The sequence below is a fragment of the Monodon monoceros genome, unplaced genomic scaffold, assembly GCF_005190385.1.
Source record: "Monodon monoceros isolate NGI ecotype Baffin Bay Population unplaced genomic scaffold, NGI_Narwhal_1 Super_Scaffold_19, whole genome shotgun sequence".
In the NCBI taxonomy this organism is placed as follows: Eukaryota; Metazoa; Chordata; class Mammalia; order Artiodactyla; family Monodontidae; genus Monodon; species Monodon monoceros.
In genome coordinates this window covers 67,123,203-67,139,795 of record NW_021703775.1, presented here as the reverse complement: position 1 = coordinate 67,139,795, position 16,593 = coordinate 67,123,203, and the positions used below count along the sequence as shown (strand labels likewise).

At 45.4% G+C, this 16,593-nt stretch overlaps 1 protein-coding gene across 1 annotated transcript; it reads left to right on the top strand.

The window, feature by feature from the left end:
- Window positions 1–5,385: 5,385 nt before the first annotated feature.
- Window positions 5,386–16,591, top strand: NRBP1 (nuclear receptor binding protein 1). The gene is made up of 18 exons (XM_029231857.1): window positions 5,386–5,558; window positions 8,305–8,534; window positions 8,719–8,841; window positions 9,030–9,131; window positions 9,518–9,607; window positions 9,761–9,801; window positions 10,169–10,263; window positions 11,771–11,854; window positions 12,038–12,096; window positions 12,256–12,354; window positions 14,358–14,490; window positions 14,691–14,796; window positions 14,945–14,995; window positions 15,094–15,229; window positions 15,434–15,487; window positions 15,575–15,638; window positions 15,901–15,956; window positions 16,042–16,591. Exons 2-18 carry the CDS (start codon window positions 8,325–8,327, stop codon window positions 16,144–16,146), a joined length of 1,608 nt encoding a protein of 535 aa, XP_029087690.1. The 5' UTR covers window positions 5,386–5,558; window positions 8,305–8,324; the 3' UTR covers window positions 16,147–16,591.
- Window positions 16,592–16,593: the final 2 nt, after the last annotated feature.

The window sequence follows — 16,593 nt, the reverse complement described above, 5'->3', positions numbered from 1 at the left end:
AATGATGAGCCAGGCTACCTGCATCAACATCACCTGGGCAGAATTTTAGGCATACAGATACTCAAGTCCTCCCCGGCTCCCAGATTCAGATTCAGTTGATTCAGGTAGGGTCCTGGGAAGGTGTATGTTTTAAAGCACCTCTCAGATGATTCACAATTATCACAAAATCTAGGTTTCTTTTAGTTTGAGGTCCTACAGAAATGTAAGTGCGAAGCTTGAGGCAAAGGAACATTTTTGTTCCTTTGATTATGTCTTCATTCTGAAAAGAGGCTCTTTTGGAAGAAAGAATCCACATCACATTCCTAGAAGAATGATCCGTTTGGAGGTGTGACTAGTGAGTTGCACACTGAGGAAGAAAAGCTTTGAGCAAAAACCCAGTTGATTTTCTAATTGCCCTGATTTATGGAAACCAAGATCTGAAAGATTCTGGACAGTTTTATTGAGGTATGATTTTCACATCGTAAGATTCACTCACTGTTAATTCAATGATTTTTAGTAAATGTATAGAGTTGTGCAACCAGCATGTCACAATCCAAGGTCCACTTAGGAGATGAGGTCAGCAGGTCACTTGGGAAGCTTAGAAATTAGTCATATATATATGGGTATTCTAAAAGCATTGCCTTTCTTTATTCTACAATTATTTAATAAATTGTTTCTTTGTTAAATATTGTTTCTTTTTGGAATAAAATGTACGTATATGTGGCACAAAGTACAAAAGGCATAAATGGGCATACAAATAGTTTCCCTCCCACTCTGTCACCCAGCCACCTGGTTTCTGTTCCCAATAAATTAGTTCTCAAGGTGGATTACTAACCTGAAATGAAAATCTTTAGGCAAATTAGGTTTGAAGTGAGAGTGGAGCATCCAATATTATCTTGGAGCTTGGGCAAGAAGTGCTAGAGATAAATATAACTGTCATCCTGGTGATGTATTGGAAGCTCATCAATGGACATATTTTCTAAAGGATGGTGTAGAGAGAACAAAGAATATAACTTTGGACACATTGACAGGCACATTAATAGTTAGGAGGGGGAAACTTCCTGGCTGTCCAGTGGTTAGGACTTGGCACTCTCACTGCTGGGGCCTCGCTTGGGTTTGATTACTGGTCAGGGAACTAAGATCTCACAAGCAGTGTGGTGCAACCAAAAAGAAAAAAAAAAAAAGGAGGGACGAACAGAACGTAAAGGAGAAAAAATTAGGAATTGAGAGAGAAATGAAATAAATTTGTATTATGAAAAGTAACAGAGGAGTTTTAAGAACGTGCTGTTCAGTTGTCCCAAATGCTAAAGAGATCATGGAGAATGGGAAATGAAAAAGGGCTTTTGGAATAAAGGTTTATAATAAACTGAGTGTAAAGTTTCAATAGAGATAGAGATAGGATGGGATTCACAGTGTAGGAGATTGGGAAGACAATGGGATTTTCCTAATATACAAAGAGCTCTTACAAGCCAATAAGAAAAAGATGATCAACCTAGTTAAAAATATGCAAAGAACATGTACAGGCAAGAAACTGAAGAGGAAATGCAATTGGGCAGTAAACATATGAAAACAATGGTATTGGAGCAACTGGACATCCACATACAAAAAAAAAAGAATCTAGACACAGGCTGTATACACTTCACAAAAATTAACTCACAGTGGATCATACACCTAAATATGAAATGCAGAACTATAAAACTAGAAGATAACATAGGAGAAAATCTAGAAGACCTTGGGTATGGTGATGCCTTTTTAGATGAAACACCAAAGACATGATCCATAAAAGAAATAATTGATAGCTGAACTTCAGTAAAATTAAAAACTTCTGCTCTGTGAAAGACAATGTCAAGAGAATAAGAAGACAGCACAAACTGGGAGAAAATACTTGGTAAACAGACATATGATAAAGGACTGTTACCCAAAGTACATTAAAAAACCCTTGAAACTCAACAATAAGAAAACAACCCAACTAAAAAATGGGCCAAAGACCTTAACAGACACCTTAGCAAAGAAGATATACAGATGGCAAATAAGCATATGAAAAGATACTCCATATTATATGTCCCAGGGTAATGAAAATTAAAATGGGATACCACTATACACCTAGTAGAATGGCCATAAACAGAAAAAAAGACAAATGCTGGTGAGAATGTGGAGCAATAGGAACACTCATCCATTGCTGGTGGAAGTGCAAAATGGTACAACCACTTTGGAAGACTGTTCGGTGGTTTCTTATAAAACTAAACATACTCATAATGTATGATCCAGAAATTGCACTCTTTAGTATTTACCCAAGGTAGATGAAAACTTATGTCCACACGAAAACCTGCACATGGATGTATATAGGAGCTTTATTCATAATTGCCAGAACTTGGAAGCAACCAAGATGTCTTTCAATAGGTAAATGGATAAACTGTGGTACATCCAGACAATGGAATATTATTCAGCACTAGAAAGAAATGCTCCATCAAGCCATAAAAAGACATGGAGGAAACTTAAAGGCATATTACTAAGTGAAAGAAGCAAATCTGAAAAGGCTACATACTGTATGATTCTGACATTCTGGAAAAGGCAAAACTATGGAGACAATAACAAGATTAGTGGTTACCAGGGATGGGTAGGCAGAGCACAGAGGAGTTTTAGGGCAGTAAAAACACTCTGTATGATATTATAATGATGGATATATGCCATTATGCATTTGTCTAAACCCATAGAATGTACAACACAAAGAACCTTAAGGTAAACTATGGACTTGTGTGATTATGATGGGTCAATGTAAGTTCATCCTTGGTAAAACCTATACCATTCCGGTGATTTGGTAATGGGGGAGGCTGTGCAAATGTGGGGGCAGGGGTATGTGGGAAATCTCTGTACTTTCCTCTCAATTTTGTTGTAAAGGTAAAACTGTTCTAAAAAAGTCTTTTAAAAAAAGGATGTTTAACTTCCCTACTAATTAAATATATGTAAATTAAAACAGTAGGATATCTTTTTTTTCCCTTAATATATCACCAAAGGTGAAAAGATTGGTAATATTCAACGTTGGTAAGGATGTTGGGAAGCAGGAACCCTAACATACTCATGGTGGTATGGTTATTTGATATCTTTTTGAAGAGAAACTTGGCAATATCTACTCAAAATGTCCTTAGTCTTTGACTTAGCAATTCCACTTTTAAGAATGAGTAAACTCATTTTCACAAGTAGGCAAAGGTGTATGTAGCAGAATGTTCATTACAGCTTTATCTATAATAAATAATGTTGGAAATAACCTCAAAGTTCCCTGGTAGTTATTAAACATTGGCACATTTGGATAATGGAATACTCTACAGTAGTTAAAAAATTATAGTGCTGTATGTGCTGCTGTGGAAAAAAGTGAAAAGAGTAAATTGAAAAAGATTATGTGGTATACACTTGCCTTTATTTTAAATTATATATATATTATATAAATATATATATTTTAAATTATATATACATATATTAATATATACATAGAAAAAATAAATATAGAGAAATATATATCAAAGTCTTAATTATTCTGGTGAACTAAGGTAAGAGATTTTCACTTTCTATAGCAATTGTTAATTCACAATATTCGTAGGATTGTTGTGAGGATTAAGTGAATTAATATGTCATAAGGCAATTAAAACAGTGGAATATAGCACATACAAGCTACTATATAAAGTTACATTATACTATGTTATTTTTGAAATAGTTTGATTTGTTACAATAAGTATGATTTTTAAAGCAGAAAAAAAATGATGTGGTGAAGATGTAGGCAGTATTTGAGCATTTTATTTTTTTGGCTGCACCGCTGCAGCATGTGGGATCTTATTTCCCCCACCAGGATTCGAATACACGCCCCCTGCATTGGAAGGGCAGAGTCTTAACCACTAGACTGCCAGGGAAGCCCCCTTGAGCATTTTCAACATGAATGAAAAGGGACTTCCCTGGAGATCCAGTGGTTAAGACTCCATGCTTCCAGGGCAGGGGCACGGGGTGGGGGGGCGGGGGGGAACGTGGTGCAGCCAAAAGAACAAACAAAAAACATTACAAAAAAACCTCAACCAACCAACCAACCCCCGCCCAAAAAAAAACATGAATGAAAGGTTAAAAACAAAACGAGAACTTGAAGATGCTAATGGGTCCTCTGTGCAGATTTGAAAGGAGCTAGTTGAAAGGTAAAGGTTGATAATACTAAGAACCAGACAGAAGAGAATGGGAAACTGTAATAGTAGTATCAACTGATACTTAATGAATGTTTACCATGCGCCAGGTGTTCAGTTGCTTTGGAGTCTACCTGGTGAGATTAATCTGGACAGGAGGAGCATCCTTTCCTTGAGATTAGAACAAAGATTCTTAACCTCAACTCCCTGAAACTGTATGCTACATTTGGTGGGCAAATGCCTTTTAAAAATATCCAAAACAAGGTCCAGATTTCTAAAAGAGTGTTTGAGCACTCTCTTTCAAAGGTGAAAGAATCAAGGAACGATAAAAGTTTGATTTAAATTTTAAGGTGTAGAGATGGAAAATGAGGGAATTTTTGCTAGATAGCCTTCTACCAGTTAAATAGGATTAGAGATTCCCTTTAAGGACAGTGAGATTTGGTGATTATGACATTTCCAAGTACTGATGATTGATTCATCCTCCTCCCTCCACAATACGTGTCTAGGAGTAGAGTTAACTTCTTTTGGGCTCCTGGTTTGGTTTTCGAAGATCAATGGGCTCACCCACAATCTATCATTTTTTCTTTTCACCTCCTCGCAGTCAACCTAAATTCTTTCCAAACATCTTTTCAAGGAAGTCTTCTTTGATAAATCTTAACTGTTTCGGCTTCTAGATATAGTTCTTACCAACTTTCGGTGAATAGCTTAATGCCTCTGATTCAGTATTTTTCCATTTGGCAACTATTACTGAATGAAAATTTCAATTTATTACGAGAATCAAAAGATATCTGTGAAAACCTCTTGCAAAGTTTTGGCTAACATCAGTACTATCCAATTACGAAGCGTTAACTATTCATTTTCAGTGTTAATGTGTCCAGTAATTTTTTTAAAGTTTTCTGAAGAATTGGTGTTCTGCGCAGTCTCACCCCCAAATACTGAAAGTGGGTGGGCGCTCCTCTCAGATTGAGGCTACGTCTTTCGCTCCTTTTGTCTTTGAGTCGGACTAGAAGTGTCATGGCGCCTTCAAGAAGAGGGGGAAGGCCTTCCCTTCGCGCAGCAGAATCATCGGGGGCACCAGGACCGGACAGAGGGGTGGACAGAGAGACAGGCCCCAGTTGAGACCGAAAACACCGAACCCTCCAAGAGGTCTCAGCCGGACAGGCTCTAGGGGAGGAAACCGGGTTGAAGACTACCCCTGCGAGCGACCGTCTGCCCGGGGCACCGCCCACCCTGGCCGCCCTGTCCAATGGAAACCCAACGGCACTGCGGCACCGCCCATCTGTTGGTCCGGACGCCGCGAAGGCGGGGCCCGCAGTTCGGTTGCGCCGCGGAGCGCAGCTGTGAGCGAGTCTTTCTGATCCGGGGCCCCGGAACCCGAGCTGGAGCTGAAGCGCAGGCTGCGGGGAGCGGAGTCGGGAGGTGAGCGCTGAGGGGACTGAGAGGGAGGGAAGGTTTCGGCTAAAGGACGAGAGGGTCGGCCTCCGCGGCCAGGACGGTGGGATCCCGGCAGGCGGGTGTCTGGAGGTGGCCCTGCTCACTCGGCAGCCAAGGCCCGGCCCGCCGGAGCCGAGAGTACACCTCGGCCCCACAGTCCCTGCTCGGCCCTCCCCGACCGTCCCCGAGCGGCGGCGGCAGCGCCCGGAATTCTGCGTACGCGGGGCGAGAGGCCCCGGCGTTCGTGTCGAACTCGGGCTGACGAGAGGCGGGGCCGGCGGCGAGGGCGGGGGCGGGGGCGGGGGCGGCGGTCGCGGGCCCGGCGGCCTGCGGAAGCGCAGCGTCGGGGCCGCGCCTGCTCGCGGGGTCGGCGCGCCGACTGCGCGGGGGCGTGGCCTGCGCCCCTGACTGGGCCGCGGGGCTGGCCTTTGGTGAGGTGGCTGCGGCTCGCTGCAGGGCCGGCCTCGGGGCCCGACGGTCCCTCGCTGACAGCGGGCTAGGCGACCTGTTGGAGTGTGAAATTCCTCCCCGAGCTTGCTTGTTCTGCAGGTCTCAGGCCTTCTTTGGTCCGCTGAAGGTGAGGGCGGGCGAGAGGCCTGTGAGCTGTTGCTGAGGAGTTGAAATGCTGAGAAGCTGCAGCCCCAAAAATGAAAAACTTTGCAGGGGAAAACTTTGCAACGATTTACGTACACTGCACGGAAGTGAACACTAGGCATCTCGGGGTGGCGAGGAGATTCCCTTGAGGGGCGTCAATGGCCTTTTCCATATGTGATCTCATTTAAACCTCTGAACGACCGACCCTGAGACAAAAACTCCAGTGTTGCCATCAGCAGGGGGAGTGCTGGGGGATCTTGGGCATTGCCTTCATTTTGCCTACAGAGGGGGGAGAGATTGGGGAGGGAGAAGACAAGCACATTCGAAGAGCATCTATGACTGGTGAAGGTTTGCCCTCTCTTGCGGTGCCCTGCTGTGGATTAATTGTGCCCTGGGTCCAGAAATTTCTTTAGAGCCCATTGGCTACAGGCTTTCTGTATTAGAATTCCACTGGTATTTCTTATAATGTAGCTGGAAACTTTACTTAGCTGTTCAGATTAAGGATGCATTCTATAAATAAAGTAACCCATATGAACTTTCTTACCATTTTTTTTAAGCTACTTTTCAGGTAGATTACTAAGACTGGTTGATTGAAATCTATGCTAGGCAAGGACCGAGAAAAAAACATAGGCGAAATGACATCTTGCCAGATTTTCTCTGTAGTGCTTTGTTTGCCCTCTGATATTTACTGGAATGTCATCTAATAAAATCTCCTGGCTTGGGTTAAACACAGTGTAGGTTGGGGGCAGAGATGGGCAGAAGGGGGCATCTGAGAGTTCTAAAAAGAAATGAGGGCTTTTCAGAAAGTTGGCGTTGATCAGAAGTGTGTGTATTTTGAACTGACTTACTGGAGCAAATGTACTTTACAGGATATCATTTTCATCCTGGCGAGCACTCCCTTGAGCCCAGCACACATCAGATTCCAACTCCTTCACGGCCTTCTGTCTTAGAGATATGGGATAACATTCAGGGATTGTCCTGTGATTCTTAAGTTAGTGACATTTAGCTTTTGAGGATTCTTTTTCTTTAAGTAGCCATGTCAATGTATAATACTATACACTAGTTAGTATAAAATGTTATACTATATAGTGCTTTTTCCTATAATGGCTGTGTCTTGAGTTATTTGTACTTGAAAGGAATACCTATGTCAGAGGATGGAGGCTTTGAGCCATGTGAATGAAATGAAAGCTGGAAGCTTAAAGTCTTAGCTCTGCCTTAAATTTGCGGCTTTATGAGTGTGGGCATCTTATTTATTTTGTTCACTATTGTATCTCAAGCACCTAGCTCAGTGCTTGGCCCGCAGTAAGTGCTTAATAAACATTTGTTGAATGAGTGAATGAAAAAAAAGTGTTGCTAATACCCACCCATTTGCCACACTCACATCACAGGGAGGGTGAGGTCATCAGGGATGAAGTCACTAGCCACTGCCAGTCACCTGGCCCAAGGGTAGCCTCATCATGGACTGGCAGGCTCGTTCTGTGCATAGGAGAGATGGACAGTGAATGCCAAGATTAGTTCAAGTAGAATAAATCAGCTGAGGGTTTCAGCTGAATAAATTGGTTGAGAGTGCTACAGCTCTAGATCTAGAGCTGGTTCAGTGGAACATTTGGGGGTCTGGAGTCATCTGTTCCAAATAGTGCCCATGTACCTTGGTTCTTGAGCACAGTGCAAGAGGTAGGTGAGGATTCACAGAGAAGGCTATCGGGTAAGTGTTTGCTGAGAAGGAATGAGGCCCCTGATTTTGATGTTCATTTGGACCTTACTAAACACGGGTTGTACTACTGTAAATCTTGTGCTTGCCACTCCTGGGTGAGTCATTTTTTTTAAGTGATAAAATATGTTTATTAACATAATTAAGCATAGCAGCATATTCTTTAAGCTTAAAATATACTTCAGTTGCTCACTGACCTGGGTGAGTCATCTTCAACCAAGATAGCTCCCCTTCTCTAGACTAGGAGAGTAGTTAATGTTTAGGGTTCACACAGGACTAATTCTGATTTTGGATTTAAAGGAAACAAGGGAGGTATATGTTTTGTTTTCTTTTTAACCCCAGATTAGGTTATTAGGATGGAATCTTTATAGAATCTATCCTAACCCTCTCTGCCTTCTCCCATCACCCTTGCTCCAACCAATGCAGGCCTGAGTGTTTGTTCCAGCATGTCGGAGGGGGAGTCCCAGACAGTACTCAGCAGTGGCTCAGACCCAAAGGTAGAATCCTCATCCTCAGCTCCTGGCCTGACGTCAGTGTCACCTCCTGTGACCTCCACAACCTCAGCAGCTTCCCCAGAGGAAGAAGAGGAAAGTGAAGATGAGTCTGAGATCTTGGAAGAGTCACCCTGTGGGCGCTGGCAGAAGAGGCGAGAAGAGGTGAGGTAGTAGTAGTGTTACTCTAGAGAGTGAAACTAAGAGGTAAAAAGTGGAGGGGCAGAGTCTCAGCGGGGCAGACCAAACTTTAACAGGTCAGAGCCTGGGAGAAGATGATCATACGGAGTATTAAAATAGAGACTTCGTGTGGTAACTTTAATTCCCTTTCATTTGAATTTCTTCTCAGGTGAATCAGCGGAATGTACCGGGTATTGACAGTGCATACCTGGCCATGGATACAGAGGAGGGTGTAGAGGTTGTGTGGAATGAGGTACAGTTCTCTGAGCGAAAGAACTACAAGCTGCAGGAGGTAAGTAATGGTGAAAGAATGCAGCCTGTGGGATGTTAGAATGCTGGTGTAAAGAGGAATTGGGGTTGGGAAGCTACTATGAGAAGAGTACATTGGGGTTAGATCATTTCTAGGGGGGATAGGGAATGGCTTTTTAGGATGATAATGCTTTCTGAACCCTGTTATCCCAATGTCTCCCCTGCTTCCAGGAAAAGGTCCGTGCTGTGTTTGATAATCTGATTCAGTTGGAACATCTCAACATTGTCAAGTTTCACAAGTATTGGGCTGACATTAAAGAGAACAAGGCCAGGGTAAGAACTTTTTCCTGAGCTTACTGCAAAGAGACTAGCTACACTTACTGTTCATTCTATATTCAGAAAAAGATAGTTTTGAAACAGAGCTGGAATCAGCTGCTGTTGAGATGAGAGTAGGGCTATGACCACCACCTGTGCCTTTTGTCTGGTTATAGTCGGGACAGAAATCAGTGAATTTTTGTTTCTTCCTTCCCGTAGCTCATATTGCTCAGTAGTTTTCATTGCCCTATTAAATCTAAGGAAGTGATGCTAAGAACGAAAGAGAGATACTTTATTAAGAAAAGCACCAGGCTTCCAAATTTTATGTATATGTTGTATATGTGTTACCTAGATAAGGGATCATTTCTACTATAAGGCTTTATTTGTGTGCTTTGCCTCTCCAGGTCATTTTTATCACAGAATACATGTCATCTGGGAGTCTTAAGCAATTTCTGAAGAAGACCAAAAAGAACCACAAGACTATGAATGAAAAGGTATGGAGGGAGAGCAGAAAAAGCTTTAGGCTGGTTTGGAGGTTTAAAAAAGATTATGTTAATTATGAAGCTGATCAGGATGGGATGGAGGGAACTGGTTGGAGGGTTAAGAGAGGGGATTACTGCTGACCCTTGGATCAAACTCTGTTCCAGGCTTGGAAGCGTTGGTGCACACAAATCCTCTCTGCCCTAAGGTAAGTAGGATCTGGTTAGTGTCTTTCCCATATTTATTCCTGATTTAGTTCCTCCAAACAGATTTCAGGGCACTACTCTGCTGTTCTTTTCTGCCTCTCCCCACTCTCTTTGAGTCATATACTTCAAGATTAGGCCCCATCGGTCTTTTAAAGGGTTCATCCTAACGCGTTGCCACGATGCTGTCTCCCACCTCTTTCTCCTAGCGCTTATCCAGCTATTTAACTCATCAGGCATGATGGAGATTCAGAGTGTGGGTATTATCTTTGTGGTGACCAGCAGGAGACCAGGCCCTTGCTCCTCTTAGCCCTTGGGATCCCCCTGCCCTAATTTCCCAGTGGCCCCTCTAACAGCCCAGTGCCCCCACAGCTACCTGCACTCCTGTGACCCCCCCATCATCCATGGGAACCTGACCTGTGACACCATCTTCATCCAGCACAACGGACTCATCAAGATTGGCTCTGGTGAGGGGAGGGAGAGGTTCTGGGCAGGGGAGCCTCGGGAACTTGGGAACCATGGGGGTAAGATGAAAGGAATGGGGGAAGACAGAGCAAAGTTCTGAGGTGTGGGCTGGTGATAAGAGAAAGGACCTTACTAGGGGTAATTTATAGAGAGAGGCCAGTCAATTAGTGGAGAAGGTGTAGGGTCTAATCTTGTACCTTTTTGGAGGGAAACTGGGGTTAATACAGAGATCTTGACAGGAGGTTGGGAAAGGGCAAGGGTTGGGTGTAAGGTATGATTTGAGCCCCTGGGGCCAGACGCTACCAAAGGAGGTTCCAGGCTGTGCCTGCTGTGAGTGCTTTCATTTGCTGTGTATACGTGTGCAGTGTTTAACATTTCTGTGTGCCGTGTCTGTGTGTTGTTTGTGTGTCCATTTGTCTGGGGCTTGGCTGCTCCATCGCTCACAACTTTTCTCTGTTTTCCTCCCTCCCGCTTACGGGCTGCTCTGTTCCCAACAGTCTTTCATAGGATTTTTGCTAATGGTGAGAGCTCCCTCTGCCCTACTTGGGGCGCTGTTTGTGCTTCCTCTGCTCCCCTTTTCGGCTGCCCAGTGCATGCAGTCGTGGGAGCAAACACCGTTCCCCTGCCTAATTATGCCTGCTTGGCTTCTGTGCTACCAGCCCTCCCCATGCTTGCTTTTCCATAACCTGCTTGTTTCCTGTGGATTCTGCCTGGCTGGCCACTTACGTCCAGGATTCTTAATCGCCCTCATCATCAGGCTGGTTCCCTAAGTCATACTGTGCTCCCAGACTCTCTGTGACTTGTAGTCATTGTTTATGATCCGAGTGAGTCCAAATTGGGCCTGGCCCTGGTTCCTCGTTCAGCTCTGTGGCAGGCAATGTTGAGGAATAAGAGAGTAGAGCAGGGGTCTAAAAATTTTTGTGGATTACAAGTGAAACTGATTTAAGGGTATTGGTTCAGTTTTGAGCTGTTTTTGAGTTTCAGTCAGTAAAGGTGGGTAAGAAGGAGGCTGTCTACTTGGTTGTATGTTAATCCTTCTTATCCATCTTCATCCAAGTTTCTGAGGTCTCTTAATTGCTACAGATTAGGAAGGGCTGCCTGTGTTTTTACATTGTTTGCAGGGTGGATGAAAGAACTAGACCAAACGTTTTCATGTGATCTGGGGTTAGGTGTACCTGGGCTTTGGGGAAGGTAAGCAGGTCACAAGTGGGTTTTTCCTTAGACTGTGTTGTTCCTTGCCAGCCCAAAGCCCCTGTGTACCTGTTAGTTTAGTGTGGAGCCTTTGCTGCTACTGAGTTAGGGACCTTAGATGAGAAGCAGTAGACCTGAGAAAGGGGAGATAGGTGGTGTTCATGTTTAGTCTGGAGTTCATGATGGGAAAGGGATAGGTTTGCGCCTGTTGAGGGTTAGAGACTTCAGGAGAGAATTTGTCTTTTGGGGGCCTCTCTCTGGAGTTAGGCTGTGCTTTGTTGATGGTGGTCAGATTGTGGGTATCTCCCCTACTTCCAGTGGCTCCTGACACTATCAACAATCATGTGAAGACTTGTCGGGAAGAACAGAAGAATCTCCACTTCTTTGCACCAGAATATGGAGGTGAGGCATCCCAGTTTCTCTGCCCTGTGCCCATACCCCAGGTTTTCCACTTTACAACCTGAGGGTCGGAGGTAACATAACTGAAACTTTCGTCCTTCTCTACTGGCATGCAAAAAGTTAAGACACCTCTGCCATGCCCTGCTCGGATCCTCTGATTCACCAAAGCTTCTCTGTTTTCCCTAGAAGTCACTAATGTGACAACGGCAGTAGACATCTACTCCTTTGGCATGTGTGCACTGGAGGTGAGGAGACCAGAAGGGTGGGTAGTGGAAAGGGGTCAAATTAGAAGATAGAAGGGAAATGGAGGGTTGACAAGTAAGGTACTGGTCTTGAGGGAGTGATTGTGGGAGCACTGAGGTTCTTAGGTCTCTATTTTTCCTTTTTATTACTCCTCACCGCAGATGGCAGTGCTAGAGATTCAGGGCAATGGAGAGTCCTCATATGTGCCACAGGAAGCCATCAGCAGTGCCATTCAGCTTCTAGAAGACCCATTACAGAGGGTAAGAATCTTCAGGATCACTCCTCCTTAACAGACTTTGAAATGTCTTCAGATTTTTCTTCCTTTTACCTACTGGGAATATGCTCTCTTCTAAGAGTAAGAAAACATAAAGCAGAAAGGGCACTCAAAGTAGTGAACATTTCCCTAGGTATTTTTGGTACACACACACACACACACATACACACACACACACACATTCTCTCTCTCTCTCTCACAGGTTAGGGGTTTAAGATGGGTAATATTGGGGGGCTTCCCTGGTGGCGCAGTGGTTGGGAGTCAGCCTGCCGATGCAGGGGACGCGGGTTCGTGCCCCGGTCTGGGAGGATCCCACATGCCGCGGAGCGGCTGGGCCCGTGAGCCATGGCCGCTGAGCCTGCGTGTCCGGAGCCTGTGCTCCGCAACGGGAGAGGCCACAACAGTGAGATGCCCGCGTACCGCAAAAAAAAAAGAAGATGGGTAATATTGGGACTAAAGTTTGTGTGTTAACTTAGGTTTGTCTATGTGGAGGCAAACTAATTTGATGGTTACCTCAGGTAATTTGTATACACTCTCAGACAACCATCTTGGTATGTATTTTTCTTTCATACAGGCATGACCATTATTGGCACACACCCTTTTATTTATTTATTTATTTATTTGGCTGTGCCGGGTCTTAGTTTCGGCACGTGGGAATCTTCATTGCCGCTTGCAGGATCTTCGTTGCGTCATGCGGGATCTTTAGTTGCGGCACGCAAACTCTTAGTTGTGGCCTGTGGGATCTAGTTCCCTGACCAGCGATCAAACCCAGGCTCCCTGCATTGGAAGCGAGGAGCCTTAGCCACTGGACCACCAGGGAAGTCCCAACCATCTTGATATTTTTGAACAAACCAATCAGTTTGAATTACTCAAACCAGTTATTTGGGGTTTTGTATTTATATAGTTTTAGTTAGGGAAAGTGCCCTGAAATAAATGAGCTAAGATTTAAAGGATATAGGGCGGGACTTCCCTGGTGGCGCAGTGGTTAAGATTCTGCGCTCCCAATGCAGGGGGCCCAGGTTCGATCCCTGCTCAGGGAACTAGATCCCACATGCATGCCGCAACTAGGAGTTCACATGCCGCAACTAAGACCTGGCACAACCAAATAAAGCATAAAACAAAAAATGGAAAAATTTAAAAAAATATAGGATATAGGGGTTATGAATCAGGAAGTAGACTATAGTAAGTAGGGTCTGGACAGGAAGGTCCAAACAAGGTTAGTTTGTAACTCATTAGATGCTTATAAAAGGGAGGAGGATAATATGTATAAAAATGGATAACTAATAAGAACCTGCTGTATAAAAAAATAAAATTCAAAAATTCAATAAAAAGGGTGGGGGAGGAGAGAAGAGAAGGAAGATTAGTGGGAAGTCTTGAGGCTAGTGTGGAATAAGTTTCTAGTTCAGTGTCAGGGTGGGCTGTTCAAGTAAGAGATTAGGTATGTGGCCTTGTTGGCCTTCCAGATTGAAAGGAGGAGAGCAGGTTAACTGTCATGGGACCTGTGGGGTTAGAGGGAGCATGGGGAAATCCAGTGAATTTAATAAATGATGTAGTGGACAAAGGAAATTGTGGTGGTAGGCTTGGGAAATAAAAAGATGGTAACTATTATTGACCACAGTGGGTGAGTTTGGAAAGAGAGAGGTAAATTTGGTGAGGGTTGGAGAAGGTAGGCAGTGAGTGGGCTAATAAAGCAGAGAGATAGAAAATAAGAAAAAAGAAATCATAAGTTTGAACAGTAAAGAAAAAAAGCTTGCGATTGGGGAGCAGAAAAATAATGAAAACCAGAAAGACAGTGAATGATACCTTTCATATAATACCTTACAGTTTTCGAAGTCCTTTCAAAAACATTAGCAATTTGTTCCCTCAGCCAGTGCTGAGCACCTAGTATGCACACAGCCTTGTACTAGATATAATGTGAGAGAGAGAGAGAGACGAACACAGTGGAGTGCTTGCCAGATGCCTGCTCCACTCCCTTGTTCCCCTTTCTAGGAGTTCATTCAAAAGTGCCTGCAGTCTGAACCCGCTCGCAGACCAACAGCCAGAGAACTTCTGTTCCACCCAGCACTGTTTGAAGTGCCCTCGCTCAAACTCCTTGCTGCCCACTGCATTGTGGGACACCAGCGTGAGTCCTCTTGACCCTCCTAGGAATTTTTTTTTCCAGTCTGGAGCCTTGTAACTCTCACTGGCATGTTTCCTTTCCTCTTCTACTTCCAAAGGGATTCTTTCCATTCCTCCCCCACCCTCCCCCAGGACCCCTTGTGCCTTCTGTGATATTAATCTGAACTATCCTTCCATAACTTCCCATTCCATCATGCCCTCCAGACATGATCCCAGAGAATGCTCTGGAGGAGATCACCAAAAACATGGATACCAGTGCTGTACTGGCTGAAATCCCTGCAGGACCAGGAAGAGAACCAGTTCAGACGTTGTGAGTAACTAACTGAGAGGTTCTGAAAGGGACAGATTGGTCATTCCCACCCTGAGGTTTCTGTCAACTGTCCATTCTCTGGGAGTGGTCGAATCTGCTGTTTTTGCTCGTTTCCTTCCTTCCATCTTCCTTCTCTTTTCTTCTCCAGGTACTCTCAGTCACCAGCTCTGGAACTGGATAAATTCCTTGAAGATGTCAGGTGAGAGAAGAATGAGAAAAAAAGCTTCCTTGAGGAGGCAGGGGTGGGTGTCCTAAGACATCCACGGAGCCCATCCGACCTGTCTGATCTCCACTTAGGAACGGGATCTACCCCCTGACGGCCTTTGGGCTGCCTCGGCCCCAGCAGCCACAGCAGGAGGAGGTGACATCACCTGTGGTGCCGCCTTCTGTCAAGACTCCAACACCTGAACCCGCTGAGGTGGAGACCCGCAAGGTGGGGCTGTGTGGGTGTGGCTGTCTCTGTGGTTGTGGTGGAAGGGAGAGAGGACATCTCAGATAAGGCTTTGTCCTTTAGAGAGAAGAATGTGTTTCTGCTCCCTGGCATTCATGTCCTGTGGGCTGGAAAGGCTTCCAGCTCTTGGGGGTTTTTTGCTCACTGGTCTCTACTCTAGTGATCCTCTCTGTCCCCTCTCCCTAGGTGGTGCTGATGCAGTGCAACATCGAGTCGGTGGAGGAGGGCGTCAAACACCATGTAAGGCTCAGGGCCAGGGCTGCATAGGGCTGGGTGGCCAGAGGGTGGGGAAGGGGAGCCTCATTTTCTGACTGTCCTACTCTCCAGCTGACGCTTCTGCTGAAGCTGGAGGACAAACTGAACCGGCACCTGAGCTGTGACCTGATGCCAAGTGAGTCTCTCCTTTCCCTCAGAGGATGGAGAGTCTATGAGCCTTATCTGTGAGGGACATATTCAGGGGTGGGTAAGGTGACAGGGCAGTAACACATTGACTCACATAGAATGAATATCGTCGCCCCTAAAATTGGAGGGTGGATCTGACAGTTTTGCTTGTGTCATTCTTTCCCAGCCAGGGTCACCTGACTGGGGCTGTTCCAAGGGCCCTGTGCCCCTCACTGCTGTACTGTACTCACCCTCTCCTGTTTCTCTGTCAGATGAGAACATCCCCGAGTTGGCGGCGGAGCTGGTGCAGCTGGGCTTCATTAGCGAGGTGAGGTTTCTGCCTCCAGCCGCCCCCGCCGCCCCTGCTGCCCCCGCTCTCCTCCGCCTGGTCTCACTGAGCTCCTCCCCTTTAGGCGGACCAGACGCGACTGACTTCTCTGCTGGAGGAGACCCTGAGCAAGTTCAATTTTGCCAGGAACAGCACCCTCAACTCAGCTGCTGTCACCGTCTCCTCTTAGAGCTCACTCGGGCCCAGCCCCTAATCTGAGCTGTGGCTGTCACGACATGTGCTACAGCCTTCCTGCCCCTTCCCCCCAGACAGTATTACCCTGTGAAGCCCCTCTCTCCTTTATTATTCAGGAGGGCTTTGGGGCTCCCTGGTTCTGAGCATCACCCTACCCACCCCTCCCCTTCTCTTCCATCCCTCTGCACTTTGTTTACTTGTTTTGCACAGACGTGGGCCTGGGCCTTCTCAGCAGCCGCCTTCTAGTCGGGGGCTAGTAGCTGATCTGCTGGCTCCCGCCCAGCCTGTGTGGAAAGGAAGCCCACGGGCGCTGGGAGCTGAATTCTACAATCCCGCTGGGGCGGACGGGGCGGGAGAGAAGGGTGGTGCTGCAGGGGTGGCCCCGGGGGGCCATTCGATTCGCCTCAGTTGCTGCTGTAATAAAAGTCTACTTTTTGCTACG

Coding starts and splice junctions, on each gene's coding strand:
- NRBP1 (XM_029231857.1), top strand. CDS start 8,325: ATGTCGGAGGGGGAGTCCCAGACAGTACTCAGCAGTGGCTCAGACCCA. Junction 9,132..9,517: donor TTAAAGAGAACAAGGCCAGG/GTAAGAACTTTT, acceptor TTGCCTCTCCAG/GTCATTTTTATCACAGAATA. Junction 14,996..15,093: donor AAATTCCTTGAAGATGTCAG/GTGAGAGAAGAA, acceptor ATCTCCACTTAG/GAACGGGATCTACCCCCTGA.